The 15,001-nt window shown below is 42.5% G+C and overlaps 1 protein-coding gene across 10 annotated transcripts in view; it reads right to left on the bottom strand.

The window, feature by feature from the left end:
- The window catches only part of SLC45A4 (solute carrier family 45 member 4), a 117,671-nt gene that overhangs the window by 36,662 nt on the left and 66,008 nt on the right, over positions 1-15,001 (bottom strand). For all 10 annotated transcript variants that reach the window (XM_082235629.1, XM_082235621.1, XM_082235623.1 and 7 more), the window contains one exon: positions 4,743-5,407. In XM_082235629.1, the coding sequence (XP_082091755.1) occupies positions 4,743-4,983 (241 nt within the window). In that variant the 5' untranslated portion in view covers positions 4,984-5,407. The remainder of the gene's footprint in view (positions 1-4,742; positions 5,408-15,001) is intronic.

Below are 15,001 nucleotides of genomic sequence, written 5' to 3' on the forward strand. Positions count from 1 at the left end.
CAGGACTAAACGGTAATCAGGCATTTAATACAGCACTGTTTAAAAATATCAGAACCTATTATGACACGAGTCCTGTATATCTTAAAGAGTTCCTCTGTCTATAAAAGAACTCCTCTACTGTCCTGGACTGGCTGGGTGCAGAGGAATGCGGGGAGGAGCCGGCTGGGGAACTCCCAAGGGAAGAAGGCTCAAAGTCCGGGAAGAGGAGGTGTTTGAAACTGAAGAGGTAACAGGGCTTAGTGAGTGAGAGGAGTCTACGGCAGAGATATGTCCAGAATCAGTGGCAGAAGCTGAAGCAGAAGAGGGAGGCCAAGGGGCAAGGATGAGTGCAGCTTTTGAAGAAGCCAGGGTGTCTCCCCCTCCTGCTGCGACAAGCTCCCTTCCTCCCTGAAGAACCAGGAGAGATCTGAAGAGGATGCAGTCTAAGGTCTAAGATTGCTTGGGGTAAACCCTGGAAAAGAGGGGTCTTAGGCAGCTGTGGGGAGGTGGGGAACTCTAGTCTCCGCAACTGCTTCGCGGGGACAAAACCTGCCGGAGATAAGTAGTGTGCTCATTAGTCCAGACTCTCCTGTGCAGATCCTGTTGTTGGTTTTTTTTCCTAATAAACGCCACTAACTGTGACTTCCCACTAGCTCACTCCTGGCATCTACCTACTTGCTGGGATAAAGGTTTCTGCTCCTTGATAAGGGAGATGGTGCCGTCTGTAGCAAAGACTGGTTCAGTGCATTTTACGCTCCCCCACTCTTCACTGGGATGGGGAACCACACGTCCAGGGCTCCAATGCCTCCCTGTTCTGGCCCTCGGAATCCTCCCTGGCCACACCCCTTAACACTGCCCCCTCCTTGAGTGTTTTTGCCTGTCTAGACTGTGTCCCTGACCTCCAACAAGGCTTTGTGCTTGCCTGGATAGAGAACAGAGAGGGATGTGTAGAAACTAACCTACAATTTGAAAGGTTAAAATGATCCGATGTTACACCACCCACTTTACTCAGCCCCTGCCCAAAAGGGTATGTGGCAGCTCACCTTGGCCTCTCCCCAGGAGGCACACCTGCCCCACACAATTCTCAAGGGGCAGTTTTAAGTTGCCAATGCCAGAACACTGGCACACCCTTGGGTGAGTGTAAAAGCCTGCCTTGCGTCCAAACTGAGGTTTCTTCTGAGCCATCCAACCCACAGGTCTTTGGACAAGTTACGGCCAGATTAAGCTCGCCGGGGTCAAAGAGAGGCGTTAAAGATTTCCGAGAAGAGTTATGGCACAAACACCTTTCCAGGCCAATATTTCGCAAGCTAAGCTCCTTATTTGTAGGCAACATTTCGCAAACGAAGCTCTGCCTTCTACTGTACGCCTCCATATATATATATTTTTAATGGCTTTAAATTATGCAGCAAAAGCCGCTGAACGTTCACTCATTGTGGATAATCTGTCTGAGAGATCTGCAGTTAATTGGGAGACATGTCTTGCATCTTAAGATAAAGTCTTCAACACTACTGAGAGCTGCCCGTCACTCATTTCCAACTTAGATCAATCCCTTTTGATAATCACTATCCCGTATGCTATGTATGTCACACTCTAAGGTTAACATTACAAATGCTCTGTGTAGACATCCTTGAGTCAATGTAAATAAGTTAATTTGTTCAGATTTCCCACCCTATCCTGAGGGTTCAAAACTAAAATGGTGCTTCTAAGCAACACCGTGTGAGGTAGTGTTAGGTAAGAAATGTGGCTTGCCCAAGGCCACACAGCAACTTGGCCCCTTCTGCCTATGTGAATGAGACATGATCTACTGTTCTACCTGGGCTTCTTAAAAAAAAGACAAGGACTTAGATTAGGCTTTGGAACATCTACACTGAAATCTGATTCTAAGCATTACTGTACTCCTTTTGCACAAGCAACAGCTTCAAACCATCAAAACTTCAGGAGACATTGGTATATGATTCGTTGAGTAATGTGAACTTCAAGAGCTGAGTCAACTTTGAAAGAAGATGGACTTTGGTACTGGAAGATCAACATTATTGCGACTTTAAAAGTGTGGTGAGTCAGTTGACGTTTCAAGGATAGCTGAAATAGTTGGCTTTTGAACAGGGATTTGCAATGACCTGGGGGGAACCTCAGAAAAAGCAGAACGGCTCAATAGTGTGCTACGGGTAAGGCCAAGAACCACAAAAGGCCAGGAATGAGTACAAAAACATGTGTCCAGTAGTGTCCTTAGGGTGCGGTGAATGGGGGTGATCGCCCCAGTCCTCAAACCTAGGGAGGCCCTGGACAGGTTATCACAAAGCACTGTGTCACCCAAGGTGAATGTTACTGCCTTGGCTCTTTGCTTCCCTCTCCTTTGGCTAAGGAAGCTGTTCTGCTGCTGCTAACATGGCAGTAGCCCCAACGCTCACTTCCCCTCTTACTCTTAGGAAGGTGGGGGGTCCTTCTCCGAGCGAGGGATTCTTGGGGTAGCCCAGACCAGCGCTTGTGTCACCGCCACTTCAAAGTTGCTTTCAACATCACTTTCTCATAAATTAACGCTGGGCTTTCCTTTGAAGCCTGGAACAAACTAGCCTACCCATAAATACAGCAGAGAGCTAAATCCTTTAGGACTGCCAAATGCACACCTGGGGAGGCAATAATGGGATGGCTGTATTGGAAAGTGGGGGGGGGGGATTTAGTGGAGTGCAACATGTAGCAGTATCTATTGCGGGGTAGTTGGATGTGCAGCTGGTGATATCGGCCTTGACCAGAAGCCAGAGTGGATTAAAAATAAATAAATCAGATTTTTAAAATTTAAATTGGATTTTTTTGATTTAAATTGGATTTTTAATATAAAATTCTTTTGGAAGAAAAACCTTTCTAAAGATGGTTTTCTATTTAAGTTACATTATAGTCCAAAGGCTATTTATCAGGAAATAAGGATTTGTTTTAAGTTTTTCATGTGTGCTAAAACTCAGTCTAAGTTTTTTTAAAAATAAGAAATGTTTAACCACATCAGTTAACAAACATGGATACATATGCTATAAGGTTATTGTTTTAGTTAAATAAATTGTTTAAATTGTTATAAAGGAGATGATTATTTTTCTCCTTCCAATAAAGTACAGCAGAAAAGTTGTGCAAATATAAACAGTAAACTTATTAAACCTCACAATAATTTCATAATTACAGTGGTACCTTGGGTTACATACGCTTCAGGTTACAGACACTTCAGGTTACAGACTCCGCTAACCCAGAAATAGTGCTTCAGGTTAAGAACTTTGCTTCAGGATAAGAACAGAAATCGGGCTCTGGCGGCACAGCAGCAGCAGGAGGCCCCATTAGCTAAAGTGGTGCTTCAGGTTAAGAACAGATTCAGGTTAAGAACGGACCTCCGGAACGAATTAAGTACTTAACCTGAGGTACCACTGTATCTGTCTATTTCTAATAGTATAACCAAAACAGTAATTTTTGAAATAATTGTAAAACCTACTCTTAAAATTTCTTATTCCAAAAACCTTCATCTGGTTGTAAATATTAAGATTATTGTTGGAAGCCACCCAGAGTGGCTGGGGAAACCCAGCCAGATGGGCGGGGTACAAATAAATTATTATTATTATTATTATTATTATTATTATTATTATTATTATTGGAATGAGTCTTTCTGTAAAAAAATGATTTAAATCAAGTTTTACTTACTAGTGAATTAAATCATGATTCAAATAGATTTGATTTAAATCAAATCCACCCTGCCAGAAGCTAAAAGTTTTGCAAGTCCTCTAAGGATGAAAGTAGAAAAAGGGAAAGGGAAGGCACAGAAGGCAGAAAAATTAAGGTAACTCTTAGGAAACACAAACACACCAATAATGGGATCTGTTAATTTCTTCATATGATACCTACAAACCTGCCTGATTCAGTGATACAGTGGTGCCCCGCAAGACGAATGCCTTGCAAGACGGAAAACTCGCTAGACGAAAGAGTTTTCCGTTTTGGAGGTGCTTCGCAAAACGAATCTCCTATGGGCTTGCTTCGCAAGACGACAATGTCTTGCGAGTTCCTGCTGGTTTTTTTCTCCCCCCCCCTTTCCTAAGCCGCTAAGCCGCTTATCAGCTGATCCGATCAGCAGATAAACCACTAAAAGCCGCTAATAGCGCTAAGCCGCTTATCAGCTGATCCGATCAGCAGATAAGCCGCTAAAAGCCTCTAAAAGCTGCTAATAGCGCTAATAGCGCTAATTCGCTAATCCTTCAATGGGCTTGCTTCGCAAGACGGAAAAAACCGCTAGACGAAGAGAATCACAGAACGGATTCTTTTCGTCTTGCGAGGCGCCACTGTAGTTATATAGTCCCTTCTAACTCCCAACCCCACCATCCCAGCCTTATAGTGTTTGGATATTCCTTCCTGAACTAGGGTCTTGTTGAATGATACTGCAGCATGGCGATTGGCTGGCACACAGGGAGGCAAACTGGGTTGGGTGGCTGGATGGATGATGGGGTTACATCTCACGTCAGCATGGCACCTCCCTTGGAGCCAAGACACTGGTATGGAAAGTAATGATCCATTCAACACGCATGGCTCCCGGTTACACTGATGTGGATTGCTGGTTCCAACACAGGAGTGGGTTACTGAGAACCAGTGGATTGTATGCCGTGGTCTCTGCTTGCCTCTTGAAGAGGTGGGTACAGCAAAATCAGAGAACACCTCCAGAGGGACAACTCGTTCTGCTGTTTCATGGATAACAGAGGATGAACGATGGCGACTGTTCATGGTTATGCAATTCCACTTACCGATTTGTAACAACACTGGCGTCACCAAAGCTGTCTCCATGGCGTAACAGAATTCTCTGCCAAACATCACGGCTCCGTGCATCACCCAGAGACGTACAGGTATCCGGTCTATGGATCCTTCGCTTATGGTCTCTTCCTTACTCTCATTCTCGTTTTCCGGTTTCTGAAGCTGAACCACGGGTAGCTCTTGAACTTGCATAGATTCCGAGTCAGCATTCTGGGGAGCCATTTTCATTACCATAAAAATATATATAATATATATATTTATATATTTATTTATTTATTCTACCTATATAAATAACACTATCATCTCTAACGATAAGTTACGGTGTCTTCTCTTTCTGATGGCGTCACGTTCCTCGTGCAAGCAATATTTGTAATTCCCCTCGTTACGAACAGGTTCCGTCATCAATTTCGTGTGTAGGCGTTGAAACATTCAGAGGAACAAAAAGCTATATTTGGTAGGAAATTCAACATATGGCTTGCTGGGCTTGCGTTTTGCTTACTGTGAACTAGAGTTAAAAATCCATAATTGCCATTCAGTTAATACCAGTTTCATAATTATTATTGAAGAGGTGCTGAAGTTGTTTTGCTTGCTACACAAAGGTGGAAAGGTGACACAAACAGCTGCTCCACTGGTAATCCCCATCGAGTGGCTGATTAATCTGCAAAGAAGGACAAAAGGCAAGTCACCAGGGTGGAGAAATATCAATGGTTTCTATTTTTTAAAAAAATAATTGGATTTTTAAAATTTAACTTGGATTTTTAAAATAAAATGCTTTTGGCGGAAAAATCTTTCTAAAGATAGTTTTCTATTTAAGTTACATTATAGTCCAAAGGCTATTCATCAGGAAATAAGGATTTGTTTTAAGTTTTTCCTGTGTGCTAAAACTCAGTCTAAGTTTCTTATTAAAAAATGTGCTTAACCACATCAGTTAAGAAACATTAATACGTATGCTGTAATGTTATTGTTTTAAGTTAAATAAAATTGTTTGAATTGTTATTAAGGAAATGATTATTTTTCTCCTTCCAATAAAGTACAGCAGAAAAGTTGTCCAAATACAAACAGTTAACTTATCATCATTATCTGTCTATGTATTTCTAATAGTACAACCAAATCAGTATTTTTTGATATAACTGTAAAAACTTCTCTGAAAATTTATTATTCCAAAAATGAAACCTTCATCTGGCTGTAAATATTAAGATTATACCAGCAAGAATGAGTCTTTCTATTAAAAAATGATTTACCGTAAATCAAGTCTTACTGACTAGTGATTTAGTTTAATTTGATTTGATTTAAATCAAATCCACCCTGCAAGTCACAGACCATCAGAGCACCTTGAGACGAGCTACCGTATTTTTTGCTCTATAAGACTCACTTTTCCCCCTCCTAAAAAGTAAGGGGAAATGTGTGTGCGTCTTATGGAGCGAATGCAGGCTGCGTAGCTATCCCAGAAGCCAGAACAGCAAGAGGGATTGCTGCTTTCACTGCGCAGCGATCCCTCTTGCTGTTCTGGCTTCTGAGATTCAGAATATTTTTTTTCTTGTTTTCCTCCTCTAAAAACTAGGTGCGTCTTGTGGTCTGATGCGTCTTATAAAGTGAAAAATATGGCACATCTCCTCTCCCTGTTCTAGGAATGTAAATGAACTCAAATCAAGGCCTCTTCCACCACGCTTATGGACATGTCCCCAAATTATGCTCTCAGTGTGAACACATAGCTCCATGGAATCCATGGCTCCATGTTAAGTGACTTTTATTATATTATTTAGTACATTTATATTTCCTTCAATCAAGGAATTCAAGGACCCAGACCTTCTAAGCTTCAGCAAGGTGGATCCAACAGATATCCTCAACTTTGTCAAGCAGCTTGAGGCAGCTGAAAGGGCTGTGGCTGTTCAATTCTCCTGATCCGGCTGTACCCAATTACAGTTCAAAAAAAGTTCCTGTAACTGAGAACAAGTACTCAAATATGCCTATTTCCTCCACCCTCTCGACCCACCTTCTTTTTGTGTCATTTTTTAAAGGCTAAGCCTGAGGGCAGAGACGGCCTTTTTAAAAAAGCAATTTAAAAAAGCAGTTTGTAAGTTGATATCTGGGAGTAAACAACCATCAAACATAACACTTGCTAGTCCTGGTAAGGATCATAGTTGCACTGGTTGTTAATTATATATCAGTATCGTTGAGCAGACTTCTAGGATGTACTACTGAAAGTAAGTAGAAAGTAAGGATGTACTACTGAAAGTAAGTAGAAAGTAAGTCCCACAATTGGAATGTAATAATGGGGGGATACAATCTATTTCAGAGAAACAGACCAGACAAGAAAGGAGGAGGAGTGGCGTTATATGTCAGGGATGTGTATACCTGTGAAGAGATCCAAGATTTAGAACCTCAAAGCCAAAGTGAGAGCATTTGGGTCAAAATTAAGGGAGAGAAGAATAACAGAGACCTCATTGTGGGAGTTTACTATAGATCCCCAAGCCAAACGGAGGACATAGATGATGCCTTCCTGGAACAGATGGCCAAGCATGCAAAAGGAAGGGAGATAGTAGTAATGGGGGACTTCAATTACCCGGATATTTGTTGGACGTCAAACTCAGCCAAGAGCATAAGGTCAAGCAGATTCCTCACTGGCCTTGCAGACAACTTCATTGTCCAGAAAGTGGGAGAAGCAACAAGAGGAACAGCCATTTTAGATCTGGTCCTAACCAATGTTGATGACCTGGTTAGTGGGGTAGATGTGGATGGATCATTAGGCGCGAGTGATCATGCTCTTCTGAAGTTTACTATACAGCGGAAAGGAGCAGCCAAGTATACTAGGACTCAATTTCTTGACTTTAAGAAAGCCGACTTCATAAAACTTAGGGAAGTGCTGGGTGAGATCCCATGGACAGCAATACTAAAAGGAAAGGGAGTTCATGATGGCTGGGAGTTTGTTAAGAGGGAGATAGTAAAAGCACAACGTCAGGCAATACCAATGAGACGGAAACATGGAAGGTGCCTAAAGAAGCCAGGGTGGCTATCTAAAGAACTTTTAACTGAATTAAGATTAAAAAAGGATGTGTACAAAAAATGGAAAAGGGGGGAAACCACCAAAGAGGAATTCAAACAAATAGCCAGCACGTGTAGACACAAAGTCAGAAAAGCTAAAGCACAGAATGAACTCAGGCTTGCTAGAGAGGTTAAAAGCAACAAAAAAGGCTTTTATGGGTATGTTCGTAGCAAAAGGAAGAACAAAGAAACAGTGGGGTCACTCAGAGGAGAAGATGGTGAAATGCAAACAGGGGACACAGAAAGGGCTGAACTCCTCAATGCCTTCTTTGCCTCAGTCTTCTCCGATAAAGAAAACAATGCCCGACCTGAAGAATTTGGAGCAAATGATTCAGCAAAGGAAACACAGCCCAGAATAACTAAGGAGATAGTACAAGAATATTTGGCTAGTTTAGATGTATTCAAGTCTCCAGGGCCAGATGAACTGCATCCAAGAGTATTAAAAGAACTGGCAGATGTGATCTCAGAACCACTGGCAGTCATCTTTGAGAATTCCTGGAGAACAGGCGAAGTCCCGGTAGACTGGAGGAGGGCAAATGTTGTCCCTATTTTCAAAAAGGGGAAAAGAGAGGACCCAAATAATTACCGCCCAGTCAGTCTGACATCAATACCAGGGAAGATTCTGGAGCAGATCATTAAGCAAACAGTCTGTGAGCACCTAGAAAGGAATGCTGTGATCACCAATAGTCAGCATGGATTTCTGAAAAATAAGTCATGTCAGACTAACCTGATCTCATTTTTTGACAGAATTACAAGCCTGGTAGATGAAGGGAACGCAGTGGATGTAGCCTACCTTGATTTCAGCAAGGCATTTGACAAGGTGCCCCATGATATTCTTGTAAAGAAGCTGGTAAAATGCGGTCTTGACTCTGCTACCACTCAGTGGATTTGTAACTGGCTGACTGACCGAACCCAAAGGGTGCTCATCAATGGTTCCTCTTCATCCTGGAGAAGAGTGACTAGTGGGGTGCCACAGGGTTCTGTCTTGGGCCCGGTCTTATTCAACATCTTTATCAACGACTTGGATGATGGACTCAAGGGCATCCTGATCAAATTTGCAGATGACACCAAACTGGGAGGGGTGGCTAACACCCCAGAGGACAGGATCACACTTCAAAACGACCTTGACAAATTAGAGAACTGGGCCAAAACAAACAAGATGAATTTTAACAGGGAGAAATGTAAAGTATTGCACTTGGGCAAAAAAAATGAGAGGCACAAATACAAGATGGGGGACACCTGGCTTGAGAGCAGTACATGTGAAAAGGATCTAGGAGTCTTGGTTGACCACAAACTTGACATGAGCCAACAGTGTGACGCGGCAGCTAAAAAAGCCAATGCAATTCTGGGCTGCATCAATAGGAGTATAGCATCTAGATCAAGGGAAGTAATAGTGCCACTGTATTCTGCTCTGGTCAGACCACACCTGGAGTACTGTGTCCAGTTCTGGGCACCACAATTCAAGAAGGACACTGACAAACTGGAACGTGTCCAGAGGAGGGCAACCAAAATGGTCAAAGGCCTGGAAACGATGCCTTATGAGGAACGGCTAAGGGAGCTGGGCATGTTTAGCCTGGAGAAGAGGAGATTAAGGGGTGATATGATAGCCATGTTCAAATATATAAAAGGATGTCACATAGAGGAGGGAGAAAGGTTGTTTTCTCCTGCTCCAGAGAAGCGGACACGGAGCAATGGAGCCAAACTACAAGAAAGAAGATTCCACCTAAACATTAGGAAGAACTTCCTGACAGTAAGAGCTGTTCGACAGTGGAATTTGCTGCCCAGGAGTGTGGTGGAGTCTCCTACTTTGGAGGTCTTTAAGCAGAGGCTTGACAACCATATGTCAGGAGTGCTCTGATGGTGTTTCCTGCTTGGCAGGGGGTTGGACTCGATGGCCCTTGTGGTCTCTTCCAACTCAATGATTCTATGATTCTAAGTAGCATACACCAGGGTTTTCCAGAAAGGGTAGGTTTGAGAGCTCAAATCTAGCTGCTCATTTAACTATATGATTTGCTTAAAGAACAAATGATAGCTTTCAGTGACTAAAACGTACAGCCCTAATTTAGGATGTCAGCACTGTTTACAGTGAGCTAATGCCAATCTGAGTTATTTAATGATTCTCTGTTCTGTCCAATTTGCATCTAATTCTGCAAAGATTATTATGCACCAATATACATGCATCAAAGAAAGCACTGTGGACTGCGAGAAGGTGAAATGATGATAACATTCCCATGTTTCAGTCCCCCCCACCACCACTTTCTGGAAATTCAATGCTGGGACTGTTATCTCCATCCATCATCAGTGGATCACAAATGACAACAATGGTTTATCTTTCTAGGTCAGAAAGATGCACAAACATGCAAGTTCAGGCCTATAATCTCCACGACGATGATTTCAAAGATATGAAATGATCTGGCAGATTCCTTAGTCATAAACACTCATGATACTTTATGCAGATATGTTCTGCTGTTGCTGACCTTGTTTGGCAGTTGTGCTCGGTACGAGTCTCCTCCACAACAAACAAGATGTGAGCCCAACAAGTGAAATGTGATACTGCACAACCATTAGAGACTTTTAGAAACTGGGGAAGAAGAGTCCTCGACTGGAGATGCCCATTTATTAGCTCAATTATTCCACATTGATCTAGCCGTACATCAAAGCTGCATGCATTGCTGGTGGGGATGTGTTGGTAAGGAAACCCGGCTTACATGCAAACCAAACAGGCAATCACATTAAACGGGAGCAAATGAATGGCAAAAGGGAGACTTCACTGGGATGTGAATGCAGTTCCTTGTGGACAAATATTTCAGCTTCTGTTATTCAAGTGTAGGGCTTATCACAGGGCTGGCCTATAGCAGTTCAAGAAACCTGCAACTCTGACCTAATTTTCAACAGAAACTGACACTGAGAATTGTTTTGTATTAAAAATAAAAACCTGCTCCTTAACAATAAATGATGCCGAATTATGTGCTTGCTTTTTAAATCACTTGCAAAATGCAAACCTGGTTACGCATAGGTAGGGTTGCCTTTTTTCAAAAAGTGAAAAGTTGTTGACCGTTGTTTTTTTTTGTTTTTTTTTGCAAAACCAACACTGCCATACATACAGATTTTCCAGGATATTTCGCCAAATTCTGCACGGACACGGCTTGCAGCTAGAGTATTCCGGATGTGTCAGGGAAATTGTCATGTTCTGTGTTCAGGATCTAAAGAGCTGCTCCTTCTGAAAAGCAGACCTCCAGGCCACATCACAAGCCACTTTTGAAGTTCCCTCGGTTTCAAAATCAGCTTGCCCTGTGGTGCTGCAGGCTGCTTGTCGAAAGCAGGAATCAAATGTCCGCAGAAGTAGAAGCATGATAATTCAGACATGCACAATTCTACTACTGTTCCATAATAGTAACTGGACTTGTTGCAACTATTGGCAGTGATGATTTAAAAATGAAAAAAGAGAGCTAATAGTGGCCACCAAGATACCAATGGCTAGATTACTTAAATATGTAGAAGAGAATCACTGTTGTAATAATGGGTGTAGGCGTTGAGTTGTTGTGCCTTGATAGAAATACTAACTAATGCATAAAGACAGGGTCCCTTCCAACTCTAGAATTGTATGATATGAAGTTGAAACCAAAGAACTTACACCTTCTGAATATAAAAAGTGCTGATAAGAGAAGCATCAGTCCAAAATGAGTAACCGCGCGCTGAATTTCAAACTCCTACATTTCAGGAATGGATGAACACAGCAAGTTTTATCCAACAATGATCTAAATCCTATGGGAATGAGCTCACACAACCTAATAAGATCCAGGTTGCTGTTTTCTAACTTTGCTAGCAATACGATCTCCTGCAAGGCTGGCACAAGGCAAGGCGTGTGAAGTGATACTCCAAGTTCTGCTCTATTTAGGCTGAGGCCTGAATACAATCCTCATTCATACAAGTGGTGGCTGGCTAGGCATACCAATGACTATGTTGCTTGTATGGAACTTCCATGCTTAAGTGACGGCATGGTAGTGAATCCAAGACGTCCAGGGGAAGAAAGTAACAGAATGCGTCCATGTCTTTACACCCTGTTCGTGGGCTTCGCCAAGGCATCTAAATGGTCACTATGGGAAGCAGGATGCTGAAAAAGATGGACCTTTGGTCTGATCCTGCAGGGCTCCTGATGAGTGTGGATCACTATAGACATTCCAGCAGGATCCTGACTGAGTGAACAGTTTGGTACTCAGAGACAAATAGGAGTGTGATTAGTCCATCCATCAAGGCAAGGCAACTGGACGATATGCACCTAACTGGACCAGCCCAAGTGGCTGGAATGAAAAATTGCATTTTGAAGGAAAATGGGGTCATATGTTAACACTGAACACATGACGCATTATGGATGAATTGCCTCCACAGGATCTCACTGGGCCTTGGGGAGCACTTGTAAATGGTGACCCATTTTCAATATTCCTAAATTAGCTTGCAACACCCTTTCCTTTCATGCCCATCAGAGTCTTGCTTCTCTAGCATTTTGCAATGGCCTGAAAGGGCAATAAAACTTTGGCTGCAACTGTAGTATCGTGTCTGTTCACATCCCCTAAGATAAGGAAGACATTGACTTTTCATGATCTGTCTTGCTGCCAGGCAAAGGTTAGCAGGTTTAATTATACCTTATGCCAATTATTGATTACAAGGGCAAACATTTAAGAAAGACTATTTAAAGCAAGACTATCACAATTAGCGATCCCTTTATAAGACACCCTAACTTACGGAGAGACTGTATGGTCATTGCAAAGGTCCACAAGACGGATTAGATTTGTAAATGGGAAGACTCAAGGGCCGCTGGTGCCTATTGCTCCTGGATTCTTGTATCAGATACCTGTGGTCTCCCCTTTGCTTCTCTTGATTGCTCAGATGCTCTAATGTTATAGCAGTCCTGGATATCAAATCTATCCTACCGATTTGACATTGTTCTAATGTTATGAAGAAACTTTCTGGCTTAGGCTCGAGGCAAGTTAATGCTCAAGAGCCCCTGAGAACCTGAATGCCAACACAGAAAAGCAACCTATGCAGAAATGAACCTCTGTGCATCGAAACTTCAACGTTAAGGCTCATTTGTGTGGCAGGCCCAGGAACTGTACACCTGCGTACTTCAATGGTGCACCCAAGCTGCTCAGATTCTGGAAACCAGATGTGCCATTCTAACGCTTCAAAATCCTGCAGTTGCTGTTCAGACGGCGCTTGCCCAAGGAGGACAGAAGGCAGGCAGTTATTTGCCTGGCTCCCTGAGCCAAGCATGACAACAGCACCCAGTGTGTACTATATGCTGCATAGGCCAGGGAGTGGCATGCCTTTAGAGCTTTGCGAATAGGGAATTATCTCAGAGATGCTATCTTTCAGCATCTAATATTGCAGGTATCATCCATGGGTGTACGTTCTCAGATTACAAGAGGCCCTTTGTGTGCCCCTTGTTACCAGCTTGAAATGTGAGAGTTCTTTCATCATGGCCCATTGCCTCATAATGGAGAGAGAGTGAGCAAGATATGACTTGCTTCTAGTCTCATGATATTGACAACATCTCTCTTTACCAGCCTGTACAGATGCATGCAGTAACTCTCCGGACCTAGAATTTGTGCTCTTTTGGGGATCAGCAGCTATGGGATGGGATGCTTTGCGTCTTAACTGCTGTAGGATTTCAGTGTGATGATTACATGAGGCTTCCCTTTCCTAAAATTACCCGTATTCTAATGGATAAATGTCAAATTCCATATGGAAACAGGGAAGGCTTACCTCAAGAGTCATCACCAAACCAAAGCCACTTGCCCATACCTCAACGGTTGTGTGACCAACCATTTGGTGGCTGGTGTCACAAGCCAAGGCCACAAGGAGAAACTACAGCGTCACTCACTGCAAGGGGTTGGAATAGGGTCCCTTCTAACTCTACAATTCTGTGATTCATGCACAACCTTTAGTACATATGTACAGTGGTATCTTGGTTCTCAAACTTAATCCGTTCTGGAAGTCTGTTCTAAAACCAAAGCGTTTCTAAACCAAGGCATGCTTTCCCATAGAAAGTAATGCAAAACAGATTAATCCGTTCCAGACTTTTAAAAACAACCCCTAAAACAGCAATTTAACATGAATTTTACTATCTAACGAGACCACTGATCCATAAAATGAAAGCAATAAACAATGTACTGCAGTCATGCAATCAATCAATCAGTAGCTGAACTGGGTTCCACATAGTCACAAAAACAAAAAAAGAGCGCCACAATAACAAAAACGCAAAATAAATAGCAAAAACAGACAGACCTCAGTGTAACACTCAAAACAGAAGTGTGGCACTCAAATCGGAAGTGTAACACTCAAAATGGAGCACGTTCGGCTTCCGAAAAAAGTTTGCAAACCACAACACTTACTTCTGGGTTTGCAATGTTTGGGTTCCAAGGTGTTTGAGCACGAAGGTGTTTGAGAACCGAGGTACCACTGTACTACATATCTTGCTGTGGTGTGGCTTTGTCTCTAGGCTACTGAGCTTTCAGGTAGACAGCAGTGCAGAACAGACACAAAAGCCAAGACATGAGTTCAGACATCACTGTACGACAGCTCCTTATCACTGTTGGCCCCTTATTCCCATCCAGGGATGTCACCAACCCTTTGCTAAGTGTGCCATTTGTTGCACCTTCGCTGCAAGCTGGATTTGCATGCCAAAGACCACTGCAATCCAGAAGAGGCCAAGGACTCAAGTTTGATTTTAAAAGCAGTTTAAGTTTATTCAACTCTGCCTGCATTACTCTGCATACATTACTGCATACATTACTGTGTATCTGAAGAAGTGTGCATGCACACGAAAGCTCATACCAAGAACTAACTTAGTTGGTCTTTAAGGTGCTACTGGAAGGGATTTTTTTATTTTGCATTACTCAGGTTATTTTCCATTTCCAATTCACTCCTTGAAAAAAAGATTTCTGCAAAACACAAAGACTTTACCCAGACTGCTGCAAGCAAAATGAGCAAGTTCATGAAGAAAAACTGTATTTGCATAAATTATACTGATTTGCATAACTCACTGTATGTCTGAATTGACCGGGCACAAAAAATGTCTCCCATCTACAAGAAAGGGCAGCCCCATGTGTCAGTTGCGACCAGCTATATACATTCAATTTTAATTTGATTGTCTGCAGTTGAGTAAGTTTGGTGTGAGATGCACCTTTTTTGAATATGACCAAAGTGAGCA

The sequence above is a fragment of the Podarcis vaucheri genome (assembly GCF_965113315.1).
Source record: "Podarcis vaucheri genome assembly, chromosome: 8".
In the NCBI taxonomy this organism is placed as follows: domain Eukaryota; kingdom Metazoa; phylum Chordata; class Lepidosauria; order Squamata; family Lacertidae; genus Podarcis; species Podarcis vaucheri.